This window comes from Leuresthes tenuis, unplaced genomic scaffold (assembly GCF_036924035.1).
Source record: "Leuresthes tenuis unplaced genomic scaffold, fLeuTen1.0.hap1 SCAF_11, whole genome shotgun sequence".
Taxonomy (NCBI): Eukaryota; Metazoa; Chordata; class Actinopteri; order Atheriniformes; family Atherinopsidae; genus Leuresthes; species Leuresthes tenuis.
In genome coordinates this window covers 18,340,721-18,356,648 of record NW_027325365.1, presented here as the reverse complement: position 1 = coordinate 18,356,648, position 15,928 = coordinate 18,340,721, and the positions used below count along the sequence as shown (strand labels likewise).

At 40.9% G+C, this 15,928-nt stretch overlaps 2 protein-coding genes across 3 annotated transcripts in view; both read right to left on the bottom strand.

The window, feature by feature from the left end:
• Window positions 1-15,928, bottom strand: part of LOC140318196 (NEDD4 family-interacting protein 1-like) — a 111,179-nt gene that overhangs the window by 10,006 nt on the left and 85,245 nt on the right. The window lies entirely within an intron of this gene.
• kif3a (kinesin family member 3A) lies at window positions 3,528-15,614 on the bottom strand. 2 transcript variants are annotated; one of them, XM_072395894.1, is made up of 19 exons: window positions 15,450-15,614; window positions 14,669-14,942; window positions 14,365-14,509; window positions 13,666-13,750; window positions 13,380-13,485; window positions 12,958-13,097; window positions 12,476-12,673; window positions 12,030-12,204; window positions 11,830-11,928; window positions 10,932-11,018; window positions 9,680-9,688; window positions 9,032-9,188; window positions 8,772-8,952; window positions 8,532-8,642; window positions 7,573-7,698; window positions 7,342-7,395; window positions 6,259-6,327; window positions 6,027-6,157; window positions 3,528-4,507 (listed from the first exon to the last, which is right to left on the bottom strand). In XM_072395894.1, the coding sequence occupies exons 1-19, from the start codon at window positions 15,453-15,455 to the stop codon at window positions 4,459-4,461; spliced, it is 2,202 nt and encodes a 733-aa protein (XP_072251995.1). In that variant the 5' UTR covers window positions 15,456-15,614; the 3' UTR covers window positions 3,528-4,458. The 2 variants fall into 2 exon arrangements, with proteins under 2 accessions (XP_072251995.1, XP_072251994.1); XM_072395893.1 differs by lacking the exons at window positions 9,680-9,688; window positions 10,932-11,018.

The following is a 15,928-nucleotide window of genomic DNA, read 5'->3' as shown; positions in this document are numbered from 1 at the left end:
ACACTATGTTATGCAGAAAGTGGGCGGTGTTGTTCTTTATGTTAACCAGCTTGTGCGGTTAACACACTCTTTTCTTATCACTTTTTTTTTTCATTTCTTCGAGTCACTGGCTCAGATGCTGCTACCCCACCAGCTGGCTGCAGATTGCGCTCTTCCAACCTTCTTGTAATGTTGCGTTTTCTGTCCAGCCTGCTGTCCAGGTAAACTCCCAGGTGTCTGTATGGAGGCGATGGAGCATGTGGACAACATCAAATTCCTGGGTCTCCACGTCACAGCCTGTAAGAGTGGGACTTTGCACTGTACTGCACTTTATTACACTTGTACTGCCTGTTCTTTTCCGAGTTCACAATTCCCTGCTTCTACATTATTATTTGTACATATTTATAGTGTGTTTATTTCTGGTATCTTTAATATTGTGACTTTTTGATGTTTTTGATGGATACTGTACCTTATATGTATGGATAATGACAATAAAGTATTCTTGATTCTTGATTCCTCAACCACCTCCACCTCTTCTCCAGGGATGGAAATTGTGCTTGGCTTATTCCTCATCCTCCTAACATCCACAATCATCTCCCTTGTCTTGTTCACGTTTCCACACCATGCCACAAAGTTTTCAACCACTTCCCTGTTGCACCCTCTTCTCCATCTCTGAGGCACCCCACAGCTTTTGTGTATTTTTGGAGATGACAGGACTCTTGAATTTAAATATAAATCTGAGAAAGTCTCTCAAAGTGAGGAGAAAGGATGAGAGTCTAGTCCACTGTGGTGCTCCTGTGCTGCTGACCACCTTAGAGCACACAGCCCTAAAGTCTCCCAAACTGTGGTATGTTTTTCAGATAGTCAGTTATCCAGGCAGTTTCTGGAGCTTCTCACATAACAGTGCAGGCTACATTGTACTAAAGGCACAAAAGAAATCGAGGAACTCGATCCTTGCAGTGCTGCCTGTTTTGTACTGATGAGAGGGGGCTCGCTGAAGTGAGTGCATGATGGCATCTTCAACATCAGGATAATAGAGCAAACTGTTGTGGGTCTGAAAGCTATTCACTTACTTACTGAGGTGAGCCAATAACAGAAGTTCACACTGTGAGGTGTTAAAGCAACTGGTATTTAGTCACTGAGGGCAGATTTTTTTTTATTTGATTATGCAAACATAAATGGAAACACGTGGAAAAAATAGAGCTTGCACCACTCCAGTGAAAATGAAAGTTAAAATTTGGTATAACTGCCTTTATTCTACAACACAGTCTGAACCCTCTTAAACAAGCTTTGCTCATATTATATTTAAGAAGACTTCAGGAATAGTTCTCCTGGCTTCTTGAGGGACATCCCAAAGCTCTTCTTTGGATAATTTCTGCCTTTTGTTTTGTTTTATGTTGATCCCACACTGCAATAGTAATGTTGAGGTCTAGGTTCTTGGGGGAAGTCATTGAGTCATTTGTACATACATACATATATATATATATATTTACATTGTAAACAGTTAGTTTTTGATATTGGTGCTCAATATTTTTAAAGCACGCGTTACCTTAACATGGAGCTCAATGATTTGCAAAATCTCATCAACCAATCAACTATTCACACCACAAAGAAATGCACAATGTTTGAGGCATCATTTTTAATAATTGTGTATTTGTGATTTCACGCTCATTACTCAATTCGTTAAACATCGTTTCACACTTTTCCTCCAGAACAAGAGCAGGCCATGAGCCTTATCAGCTGTTCAGGGGTCTAAAGTGAACTTCCAGGAATTCTTTTTATCATTTTGATGCGTGGGATAAAGTTAAAAGCCCGACTGCAAATATTTCCCATGTGCCTACGCATCACAGTCCTTTTGACGTGTCACACAGGAAAGGCGAATGTGTTAACAAGAAAACACCAATTAATCTAATAATAACATTAACTTTAGGGCTTTGCGTAGAGGAACTAAAAGCAACTCATTAGTCACAAATAACTAGAAGTTTATGCCTCTAGTGGAACACTTGATAGTGGCAAAGATAGTTTACACTCCATCCTGTCCTAATTTGGTGTTTCCCCCCTGACGTGTCTGTTTTTGTGGCCACAGAGTGTCAAAGTGAGACCTATATAAGTGGCAGCAGCAGTGACAGTATGCAGAGAACTCAACTTTTCTGCTCAACCTGACAGCACTCACCTTAGGTCTCTTTCAAAGACATGAAGACGTCCAGACTTTACCGTTTCTGTCTGATGATGATGATGGTTATGTTGGTGTATACAGCATCAGTACGTGTTACTCATACGAGAAATGAAACAAAATCGCTGTTGAAGGATATTCATCAAATAGCTGAATATTTATTGACACTCAACAAGACAGTGGTAAGAAAACTACCAGCTGCATTGTGCATTGTGTATGGTTTGTTTGCTTGATGATGTATAACATGACATATTTTGTCATTTCAGCTGCCAGATATAATGGTGACGAAGGGATATAAACATGCGCGAAAGTGTCAGGTATTGTTGGAAACCTTGTTTACTTTCTGATGTTACTTTCTTGTGGTTATTGACAGCTGTCATTGTAACCCATTAAGACTGGGCATGAGTCAGTAATTTACAATAGAAAGCCAAGGGTTTGACCTTTCTCATGGTTTTCATTTGATATTGATAGTTTCTTATGAGGCTGAGAAATGTATGGTACTGGTGGTTGTAGTTTCTTGTTCGTCTGTTTTTTTAATGGGCTGCGAGGGGTAAATGCTTCTTATTTTTTTGTAGGCTAATTCAGTCCCGACTCCTTCATATTGGGTACCACTTTTAATTGTGCTTTTCTCCTCACAGCCCGAGTTCTTCTGTTTGGCCGAGAAGACTCTGACTACTATGCATGGCCATGAGATGAGTAGCCTTTCCAAACTCACCCGGTTGTTGCACAGTTACAACAACATGGTAACAACATTTCCACAATTAATTAGTCATCCCCAGTCAATCAGTCATCCTGGGTTCGCAACATCTTCAAAATACTTTTGAGGAAGTAATGAATTACTGTGATGATGTAATGAAGTAATGAGTTTTTTTTCATATATGTGTTTTAGTTTTTAATTCATATCAGTTCTGTGTGCAGCTGAATATTTATTTTTACTCTTAACACATGTATTTTGTACATGTCTTTTTTTTTTTTTTCAGACTGGCAGCGTCACTTGTTCCCTGGTTCACAACAGCACCTATAGGCGACGACAGTTTCTGAAGGATGTGAAGGACTGTGTGGAACATGCCTTAAACAAAACCGTCCTGGGAAACTCCTCAAACAAAACCGGCCCATAGAAGTGATGTCGCCAAGAATTATATAACACATCTAATATATAAAAGTTATTTATTGTAATGTAATATTTATTTTGTCATGTCTGCAGCTTTTGTATTTATATATCAATAAATCAAAATGTGAAAGTGGTCCGCTTTTAAAGTCTTTCCTTATTTTTTTTTATTACAGCGAGCTTCTAATCGAACACTAGGAACGTGCCTTCGTCATTACAAACAGTCCAAATAACCGAAAAGACAGAAAGAAACGCTACGCAGCAAAGTGAGATAAGACATGTAAAATAATTTAATAAATAAAATCCAAGGGTTTATCGGTGTAAACATTTGACATACATTATGATGTAAAATAAAAGTCGGTGTGTGTCCACTACAGAACATCTTAAAAGCAGATCATCTCCACTAAAAAACAAAAACAAACACCCAACAGTAGCGTTTCATAGTAAGGAATACAGTATGCGTGGCGTAAAGTGTCCTGACGCCTGAAAATAAAAAGGTGACATGTTTAAAGAAGCAAATGGCACAAACATGAAAGCTGGCTGGCATGCATGCCCCTATGCTTCTGACCTAATACACACACACACACACACACAAGCTTCATTTACAGAGTTCATTTGCACACTTATATGCACTCCTCTTGCTCCCTCTTGATTTCTTGTATCGAACTGAGCTAAAAACAGTAAGGCGTTTAGCTTGTTTTAAGGGGCGAATAATCTGGTTTCAATTAAGAGTTTAATCGCAACGCATTCCGCCTTCGTTTGACACAAGAACCCGTTACACGGCAAGCAATCAGCAAAACGCAATTCAACACTTAACTTGTAAGAATGTGAGTAAGTCTTGATACACACTAAATTTCAGACAATGCAAATGCTTTGAAGTTTGTGGGCCATGACCACATTTGAACTTGCAACATCCTGACAGATTGTTGGTGGGAAGATGTTGCAATCTGAAATGGGTTTCAAAGAAACATTTAGAACAGACTAAAGGAGTCTTCCTCAGAGTGATTTTACTCTACAGCACAAGCAACGGATCGGATTTTTCCAATTTTTCTCCATCACAGATGCAGCATCTAAAACTTTACCCGCTACATAGTGGTGCGCAGAACCTTTTATATTGTTCTACCATAAACAGGACTAACAAGGTATTTTAGGTTAACGTGAAAGTTGCAGTGAAATGTCGACCTCCTCTGCGCCATCGTCACTGCAGAAGGGATTCGATCACAGCATCTGGCTTCGCAGACCTTTTCCTGTGGAGAGATGGGTGTGAGATTACAGTTATCAAATTCTGCGAGAACATAGCATCCTCACTTCTCAGAAGGGCCGATGTCGACGATAATAGCAAAACGCATCATGCTAATGCTTCATATCAATGCGCTCAAATCAAAGGTTAGTTTTTAATCGCTGAGGTTAGCAGAGGAACAGCAATAAGAAAGCCGATGAGCTTAAACGCTGCAGACAAGTTGAAACCATCAAGTGCGGAAAGCTTCATTCATGCCTCAAGAATCATGTTCTCAACTTTTCCGAATAATCCTCTTTAATATCCGTCTGTTCTCCTCTCCATTGTCATCCCCTCTCGCTCCCTGAGGTCTTCCTCCTCCCTCCTCCTCCTCCTCTCTGTGCCCTCTGCCCGTCTCAGCACCATAGGGAGCAGAGCTTTCAGTCGCTCTGCTCCCAACTCAAAACCCATCTGTTCCAAGCTGCATTCTCCCTCTAGCCTCATTGATCTTTTTAACTTGTGTTATCTTATTCATTGTGTTTTTAATGTGTTGTAAATGTAAATGTAATTTATTTATACAGCCCTTTACAACAATCCATTTCGGTGTACCAAAGTGCTTTACATCAGATAATAAATAAAGAAAAGAATAAGTACAAAACAATAAAATAACAGTAAACGCAATAAAATGAAATACAGCAAAATTGAATAAGATAATATAAAAGAGTCACCATACTACTGGGTATTAAAAGCCATCTGAAATAAATATGTTTTTAGCCTAGATTTAAAGAGGCCCATGAAAAGTGTCCTTGAGTGTTAAGAAAGGCGTTTTTTTTGTGTCTTTGGGGCGAATCGGACAAAAATCTGATATGAAAAATGTAGACACGAAGAAAAGGAACTAAGAAACGTTAAAAACGGATCGTGTCTTTTTAGAACCCTTCGCAGCTGTTGATTAAGAAGGAGTTTTGCCAGTTGTTGACACGGTGCAAATAAGTAGATCCCACCCTTCAGGAAAAATAAGCAATCCGTACTCTGAAAATAGACATTTTGCAACACGGTTCCCTTCGGTAAGGGCAGCTGACACTGACATTTCACTGAAATTAGCTACCCGACAATCATGATAAGAATCAGCAAGAAAATCATTTTCTGTATCAGCATTTACAGTCTAACACAGGATGTTGATATTATGTTGCAACATCAAGCCGATCCCTCATCGGTCACAAGTAACCGAAGTGTTAACCATGTATTTTTTTCATTTTTTAATTAGTTGATAGTTATTAGCTGAAACGCTACAGTTATTTGGTTACTGTGGAACGTTGTGTTGAACCCGCAAATTTTGTCATCCATCCATCACGATGGTTTCAAGTGAATTAGACAACAGGAGCGCACAGATGCAAGCATTATAGAACTAAGTGTAAGCAAAATGCATTCAGCCACGCGAGGATTCATGATTTTTGTGGATGAAACTTTAGCAACTGCACAGTGGTTTGTAGTATTTTATCAGAAATGCCCAACAGGACAGCTTCAGGCCGCCTGCCTGGAAAGTATTTTACCTTCGTCCGGTCTTGGGTCGGCCACTCTTGCTGCTTTTAGAGGTTCTGGGCCTCTCCAGTTTCAGCAGGGACTGCCGCATGCTCTCCTCTGTATATGCCAGATACACATGGGACAGATCCACCTCGAATGGCTGCAGGCAGCAGGGACGATAGAACAAAACAGGTCAATATTACATTGTCAGGGAAGGACAAAAAAACTATTTTGAACAAAAAACAATCTTCTACAACTCACGTCTTTCTCTTTTTTATCTGGAGCAGGGGTCTGTTTCCTCATATTGTTGCCAGTGTAAGCCACGCATTTCTGAAAGCATCACAGACCGCAGTCAGACACAAATAAGCAACCTTTTTCAATGAATGCAAAGCACACAATGGGACCAGATCAGTGCCACAAAAAAGGATAAATCTGTGAAAGATTAAGAAGACGGATGAAGAAATACGAATGAATGTGGAAAGATTTTTGCACTCAATTTTCATATAAATTTCTACATTGATTTGACCTTTTCTCAATTGTGTTTTCAGTGTCAAATTGGATTTTTGTCTTTGTTATTTCTAAATTGACTTTGCTCTTCCCTTCCCCTGAATTTCTTTTACCATTTACCCACTCGGTCCCCTACTCTGAGAGAAAAAAAGATGTAAATGCAGATAATATTCGCTGGTCCTAATCTTGCAACCTCTTGTGACTAGTCAGTGAAACTAACTAGGTTAAGCTGACAATTTAATGTTCAAACATGCAAATTCTGTCACTGCTTTCATCTGTAAGGTGGAGGATTTACGCTGAAAGCTTCTGCTAACGTCTGGCTGCACACAGACGCGTAGTAGAAGCAAATCCCGGACTGCTACCACTGTCACACAATGCATGCACCATATAAGATTATATTGCATCTGTTTGTTCATGTTAGCAGGTCCTTGCAAGAAAAGGAAGGATTTATACGGGCGAAGGTGTTGTAGTGGGTTTCACAGCCTTTTAGGCTTGAGGTTGCAAGTCCTCCGACCTATTTAGAACATCAACATAATCGTAAAAAGCGACGACAAATCCAATGTGTAATGAATAAACTAATGGAGGAAAAAGCCAGAGCAACTGAAAATGAGGAATGAGGAAAAAAGGAGAAATTCAATTATATAATTCAATTAACATTACATGAAAATTAAAAGTTTAAATATTTATCACATTCATTTTTTTCCCCTCGATATTTCCCCACATGGTCTTATATCCACATCAAACTTTTCATTCAATTCTCTTTGGTGCTCCCCGCATGCATTTTCTTATTCTTTTACAGATTTGGTCGACTTGATCAGCGATGCAAAGTGAGCTCACCAGCTGCCATTCTCCGATGTCTTCGTTCCAGTGCACGTAATTCTCAATCATCTCCTACGTGAAAAACATGAATAAATTATGAATTGGGGGCAAGAACAGGCAGTCAAGTTCACCTGAAGTGTCATACTTCAGACTCTGTATGTGTACAATCATTCAAACAGAATTCAGACAGTCCGATTTAAAGGGACTCAAACTTAGATCTAAAAAATTTTTTTAAAAACACGCACAGACCTGGTATTCCTGGGGAATAAAGTTATCTATGATCAGCATCTGGAGCCGGAGTTCTCGGCTCAGCTGGCGAATGTTTTCCAGGAGACCCTCGATCTCTCTGTTGTGCTCTTGCTGCAGATCTGCCACCTAACAGACAAAAAAAAAACCCTGTTGTGTTAAACTTGGTAAGGGAACCATCAGAAGAATACCTACAGTGCATAGGATTGTGAAAAGATTCAGAGTCTGGGGAAATGTCTGTGCATAAAGGCCAGAACCCACTGTTGGATGTGTGATCTTCAAGCCCTCAGGCACGAGAAACCATCAAGCCAACATAATCAACCATTTCACTCAGTACAGTAAATTGCTGCATGCTGGACTGTGAGCTTAAACTGCACAGACGGTGGACCTGAAGTAGACTGAAGTTATCATTGATGCAGAGGCATAAATTGGTTTTATGCTACCACCGAGGTGACGTTTTTTTTTTCTCGAGAGGGCCTTGGTTACTTCAGCAGGACAATGACAGACCGCACTTTACAGGACTTGCGACGGTGGCGTCGTAGCGGCAGAATGTGTGTGGTTGACAATCCATCTTTTAATGAAAAACGTACGTGAGGAAGATCAGACGACAACAACCACAGACTGCTGAGCAGATTAAAGTTTGTACTCAGCAAGAATGGACACGATTCCTCCTAAAAACACTGCAACAATCAGTATCCTCAGCTCCCATCCTCAGGTTAAAGAGCGCAGTTAAAAGGAAGGCTGACAACACGGTAAACATGCCTCTATCCCAACTTTTCAAGATTTGACAATATTTAGTCTTTGAAGATAGAGAAAATTATTTATTTGGACTTTAAAATTTTACAAATCGCCGATTTAAGTTTCTTTTGCATTATAGAAAGGCGCCTAACTTAAAATGAGGTTTCTACTTACTAACAAGGGCTCTCAAATGTGCTCTCTTTTAGAAGCTTTTAGATGCTTACTTCTGATTTGGCAGCCATTAGCATGGTCCATACTTTCTTCAGCTTCTTGGTCTTTCCTTGAGCCTCCTCCTGCAGGCTCGTGTACTTCTCCTCTATGTCGAGACGTTCTTGCTGTTTCAAGAGGAAAAAGGGTTACAATGATTCAGTTTTCAATGGAGCAATGTGGTCAGGAACTAATCAGTGAGCGAGCTCGACCAAGCAGCAGGTGGCTGGAACGCTGGTCGCTGTGCGCTTTTATACCTCTTTTTCCTCGAGCTCCTTGCGCAGCTGCTCTGCTCTCCTGCGACGCTCTTCGAGTTCATTGTTAGACTCCTCTAAGAGCTTCTCCTGCTCCTCAGCCTTGGCCAGAAGATCCACTCCACCCACTATCACCTTCTTCTCCAAGGCTGACAATTTCTCCAGCAGAAGATGATGCTCCTGCCTAAGAGGTCAAATGAGCCTCAGTTACCACATGATAGCGTTAGCAGAGGAGTATTTTTGGTTTCTTCTCACAGACTCACTGGGCTTTAAGCAGGTCCTTCTCCCTCTTCTCTAGCTCTGCTCTTGCCTTGTTCCTCTCCTCCTCCTCCATGTCCAGCTTGGCCTCCAAAGCCTTTCTTTCCTCCTCAATCTTTGCCTGCATCTCCACCATTTTGTCTGGAGAAACCTTCTTCCTTCCTAGACAGACACAGGATACCATACAGTGTGAAATAAAGCTATACTAATACTTCAAATAGAGACGAATTCATGTTTTACCAAGATTACATAGCATTACGACTCATATCTATGCAGCTTTAGCTTATAAATTTGCAGTTTAAATGGCAACTTTGTGAGTTTTTTGCAGCAACCTTAACAACTGAGTGTCACTGACATCCAACTGCACAAAGTCCTTATTAGTCAATGCACAGCGCTAAATACTTATTGTTAGTGTAAGGGAAACTATATCAAATACAAGATTCAAACCTAATAAATGACAATGGTGATTGTGAATATGTGGCAGTCAGACAAGGATAGATGCAGAAAAGCTAATAGCAATACACTGTAAGCCAGTAACTATAATAGCATTAGTGAAATAGCTACAGAAGCAGATGGCAGCCATCTTGATCATTTTTGTGAGCAGAGACACCGTCGCTACATGACACAAGGATCATGTAGATTCTTAGACCAACCTCTTTCCTCTTGAATTAAAAGGTGCATAGCAAGTCAGATGACGTCATTTGCACCAGGGCAAAGAGAGAGAGAGAGACAGAGCAGCACATTACAGAGTGATCTCGAAAGTCTTAATGACTCTACAGAGTGGAAAACCAAGTAGTAGAGGGGAAGAAGTGGGAGAATTCAAAAAGAGGTAAAGACAACTTTCAGTAAAACTCACTAAATGTCAGTCAACAGTCCGGAGACCAAGAAAAAAACAAAGAATATCAGTTTATATGATGAACCATAATGTGGGGGAAGGACTTTTTTCAGGTTCAGTGATTACAAATAACACATGCTTTGGCATGTCAGAGGTGCAGGCTGGAAGTGATGATATGAAACAGACCATGGCGGCAAAAGTGTAACAGTATAAATAATAAGTGAAAACAGAACGGACCTCACAAAGAAGGATTAGTTCAATAGGCAGACACATTGAACTTATGGGCTGGATATACTGATGGGACTTAATGGACCCTGTAAAGCTTTAACACCAGGAATCTTAATATTTGGCTCATGATAAAAACAGGAGGGTGATCAATAGCGGTGGGAGGAGTTGTGCTGTGAACCCACAGGAGTGACAAAGACACAAGGAGAGCACAAAGCCCCTTTCACACATGACTGAAATCCCTGAATGCTTTGGAAAGTTTCCCAACAGCCAAATTTCCCCCAGTCAGGATGCGATGTCCAAAGGAACCTCTTACTAAATCTAACTTAAGTCGAGCCTTCTGTTAAGCTCACTGAAAATATCCAAGTGGACTTGCCTTATCATACTGCAAAGTATGGGCAGGTTTATTCAGGCAATTCATGCACTATCAAACCACATCAGTGAAAAAGGAAAAATTAAATTAAACCAAAATTAAAAAAGGAAATGCCTTGAATGACTCAAACTGTAAACCAGACATGAAGTCAGTAGGAAACCCCCCTCACTAAAACCACCTAGAATAGTTTCATATCAACATATTCTCCTGACCTCCTATAAGCAGAAAAACTATTCAGATAGCAGCACAGGTTACAGGTTAATGTAAGATTGTGTACTTGTATATACCTCCACAGGGTATGCAACAGGATGAGAAGAGGGAAAAATAGTAATAAAAATAAAACACTATATTCCACCACTGAAACCCTGCTCATCTTCAGCAGAGAACACCGGATTTGTTTCATTTTATGGGTTTCATGTGTGAAAAGGGCTAATACTGGTGGGCAGGTGGGCAGGGTGCTGCTCCAACTCACTATCCTGAGGTTTGTCCTCAGTGGGCGGTGGCACTGAGGAGGTGCAGGCAAATTCTGAACTATGAGTGCTGGCGTTACTGCTACCGTCTGTAAAAGAAGCAAAAGAAGTCCCCAAACCAACAAAGCCCACAGAAAGGAACGAGAAATGAAAAGGCACAAGTTGGAGAATTTAGGTGCTAAATGTGGCGTATAACCAGACCGCACCAGGCGCTTTGCATGCGTCTAACTTTGACCCATTTACACAAACACTCGTACAGCTCTTCTGATCTCATACGACGCATGAACAGACCACCGAACCTTCCGTGTGGATGACAACCATCCTACCTGCTTAGCCACACTCACCGACAAATGAAACATCTGTGGGTGCAGCCGTGCTGATGGAAGATATAGTAGATCTCCACATTCACAGAAGCTGACTGATTTGTTGGGTTTTTTTTTTTTCTTTCTTTCTTTAGTCAGCATACCCCGACATTAAAGTAGCAAAAGAATGTAAATGACGAGTGGAAAAATTAAATGGGAGTTCAGTTTAGAGCTTTGAGGAAAGCGCTGCAGGAAGACTGCAACCAAATGTGACTGCACAAAAGTGCCTGTTCAGTTTTTAACATTTTTTAATTGCAGTTAAGAAGAAGGGCTGAGAAAACCAGGGGAACTCCTAGTTATTTCCATAAAGGCTTTTAAGTTATGCCAAAAATGGAGACTTCAAAACATCTTCAGCTTGACAAAATTCTGAGGGACCGAATATTGACTCATATTACAAGTGACACATTGATAAGGAAGCAAACTAGAAGCGAGAGAGAAACATGCAGATGGTTATCCAGCCATACAAAACCGCACAATAAACTGCACCAGCATTCAAATGATATTGCCTGCTTCACACTCATTAAACTGTAAGGCTTACCCCTTCTTCTCCTGCGACCTTCTCCCGCCTCTGCTCCTTCATCATCACCTTCATCCATCTCCTCTGATCCGCTGCCCTCCGAGCCGGAGATCTCTTCACCTGGAATGGCGCAAACATTTTATAAAGATGCATTCGAATCTTCATTAAAAAAAGAAGTGCAATCCACGGGTTATTTTCAATAAATGTTTGAGACAGCTCACCCTCTTCCAGTTTCTTCTTGAGCTCTTCAATCTCTTTCTGAAACTGGCGCAGCAGAGCGTCCTTGGGGTCCTCGTTGATTCGGGCTTTGTTTTTGATGTTTTTAGCCCTGTTAGCGTAGCGCAGGGTGCTGATAGTCTCGTCATAGTTGTAGTCAGCAGGGCCAATATTTGCACACTGGCGAGGGGAAAAACACCATTTGAAATACAAGGAAAAAAATCAGGGTGGGAATCTTGAGTAGGGCGAAATGCAAGTTTCAATTAAAACTATTAAAACAGCTTAAACAAACCAAACCAAACTGACCGACTGCAACACTTTGTGATGGGAGATCTGAGATTTTAGCAGCAATTAAATAACTGAGCTACTAATGAATCGAATCAATCTACTTAAGGTACGGTACTGCCCGAGCAAAAAGGCTTGCAGCACTGCTTGCAATCTTCAGCAGTACCATCATGGTTTTGGAGTTTCCTCCAAGCGAATCCTGCAGCAGGCGGGTTAGTTTTGAATTCCTGTAGGGAACGTGCGTGCTCTTGCCGTCCACCAAGGCAGATATGACGTTACCCAGCGTGGAGAGAGACAGATTGATCTTTGTGGCTTCCTTCAAACGCTGACCCGTGGCTCCAGTCTTGCCCTGTCTCTCTGAACCCTGTGTGGGGGGTGGGGGGGGAGAGAGTAGTGGTTGATTAATTACTGAAGGCCAGAAGGAGGATAAGATATGAATACTTGATACATCAGTGTCATCTCATTTTCACTGAAGTACTTTTATACACGACAGCATAAATGCTTTCTGAAACATTTCTCAAATGACCTATTTAATAAATATTACATTTTTTCCCCCCCAGTTAATGCTCATTTATGTCGAGCATTTGGAGGTTATATGAGCTGCTTTTTCCAATATATTCTGCTCGTTTATTTTGTAGTTATACATACTGCCAGATCAACAAGATGCAGCTTCCCCATGCGCACATGCTGGTTTCCATCCACGCCCTTTTCACTGCACTCGATGGTGATAGTGAAGATAGCATGAGAACGGGAGCTGTGCTCATTCATGTTCGTAGCACCAACGGAGCCTAAATGTAGGAAAATAACATCTGATCAGGTCATACTTCTGAAATTTAAAACAATCTTTTCTTTAGATTTTGCCTAATTTGCCATCTGCTGTGCTGAAGCTTGAGGACAAATTTATTTTAGGCAAAATGTCCATTATTGTCTGATAAATACCCCCCCCCCCATAAAAAAAAGAAAAAGAAATTCACATATCTCTTGCAAGAGTATCTCCTTTGAAAAGACTAAAGATCACTGTTTGATGTTGTGGGGATATTTTTCCATATTCTGCCAGGCGGTTTGCTTACGGTTTTTGTGACCCATTGTCATAATTCTGTCCATGTCGTCAGCATTGTTCACGACGTAACCAGATAGGTCCTTGATATACACACCTACATCTGGCCTTTCTTTCACCTGGGGGAAAGAAAAAAACAGAAATAGAAAAGAGACCATTTCGTGGAAAACTCCCATCATAGATTATTTAATCTTGTCTTTTGAAAGCTACCCGATTAACAAAAATGACTTGATTGACCTTTAAGGCAACTCATCAAAGACAGTTTTGTTATCAGTCATGGAATTTCAACATCCTGTTACCTCTAGCCTTTGCATCTGGTCCTTGCCCAACAAGTCCCGCACCTCCTCATTGTAAATCTCCAGGTACGAAACACGGACTAAAAATCTGTTGAAAGTGAATATGTAGACCAAATCAAATAAATGCTGACATACAAAATTTAATGGTGGCAAATGCATCACTTTTAAGCAATTTAACGCTGCCGAGGCAGATCAAAATCACTTTGTTTCCCTGGCAACATCAGAGTGTGTCACTAGTCATTCAGTGCAATCTGCAGATTTCCTTAGCCTGTCAACTTTTGATGATTTGGCATAACATGAAAACAATCATCAGGACTTTCTGATTTCATTAGACTATCATGACTTGGACTGGATTATTGAATTAAGTGAAATGAGTTAATGGTGGAAAGGTTCTCTAGTCAGCTCTAGCACATGAATTTTTTTGGCTTATGAGTGTTGTGCTAGTAGGATACAAGCCAATAACTTTGTGTTCAGTTGGCAAATAAGCAAATATAAACTTTTCATTAACAAATGTTGGGCTGTCAGCTGCCTGATGTAGTAAGTTGAACAGGGAATGGGATGTGAAATGCATCTGTGTGTAATACAAAAAAAAAAAAAGCCAAAAGACTACTTAGAGTTGTAAATTAACTCATCAGAATTAAATTCAATCATTTCTTGTGTTGGTGTATCTGCAGGGTGCTTGCTGACTGATCGATCTCTTACCTGGTGTCACCCTCTGCCTTGGCAATGTGACCAAAAACATGAGCAAAAGAATTTGGGATTATCCCTCTAAGCTCCGGCACTGCTCTCACGCCCTCCATAGTGAATGTTTTACCCGTGCCAGTCTGTCCATATGCAAAAATTGTACCTGAAATGGAAAATGGACAGAACCTAGTTACGTTTAAGAGGCAATTAAGTGTATTTGAAAGTGCTTTACAGTAATCTCTGCTACAACAGACAGAATAAGAATATTTCAGAGTGATGGTGTGTTAGAATACTGGTTAAAAACTGGTCACATAGACGATACCATTGTATCCCTCTAATACTGAGTCAATAATGGGGCGGGCGGTGAGATTGTAAACGTCCAGCTGCTTGCTGTCAGGTCCAAACACAGTGTCAAAAGTGAAGGTTTTAGGAGGCTCATGAAGTGTCTCCAGCTTGTTGACCGTGATGGTCCCACGGATTTCGTCCACCACGACGGCCTGCTTGTGGCCCATCATCTTCTCTTTCTGGTTGAAGGGACGACATCTCACCACAACCTTGACGTTATCGCTGACTTCCGGTTTCTCAAACTTGTTGCTCTGTAACAAATGCGATTCAACACATATTTACCATGACAGCCTATCATTAAAGCGTCGGGTTTACTCGTCGCTTATTTCATTCATCAGTGGCCATAAATGTATAGAGGAGAGATGAGGTCATCTGAAGACAGCTAGATGATAAAGTATGCATAACATTCCTCGTCTTGAGTCACTACATCTAACCAGTTTGTTTCAAGAAAGTGTAATCAATAACATCAGGGTAGAGGCTAGCCAACGTCTTCTGCTCGGCCACAGCCGTTTGCTGGGTTGCTCGCAGAGCGTACAGCGACATAGACGATTACGTTGACTGACAGGAAACCGCAAGCGGAAAGCTTATCTATGATGACGGATAAAACCCCAATTATGGTAAGCGTTACAATTCCAACGTATTCTACAAGAGCGAAACCGATAAGCTAACAGTGCTAACCGGTTAGCATCACATCAGCCGGGGAGGAAGGGAGGAACCCTGCAAACGCAACAAAAAAGCAAACAGGCGTGGCGGCTTACCGGCATAGTGAGAGCGCAGAAAGGCGATTGTAGACTACGTATGATGCAGATGAAATGCTTGCGAAGCCTTGTTCATTTGACTATGGTTAGACGAAGAAACAACACACCAGCGTCGGGCTCATTTCATCCTCGGTTCACATATGATAGCTTGTTGTCAGGGCTGTGTCAGTGTGCGCATGCGTTGTTTCCCGGGGAAGGTGTGATTGGATACAGCAAACAGAACCATTGCGCTCACACGTTTATCATCGATTATAACAAGAAATATCTATGACCATGCGTTTATTGTCGCCGACCACCTGCATTATGGTGTGATGAAAGAACATAACGATCGAGCACTTGTGACCATGAATAAAATGGAAGATATAAAGTTAATTACGTGAGAGCTCTGGCTGCCGAAAGGCCACAGAGAAAAACACTGTATTGCCAAAAGTATATAAAGCAGTATATAGCTGCCTTTACACGCATATGAATTTGAATTA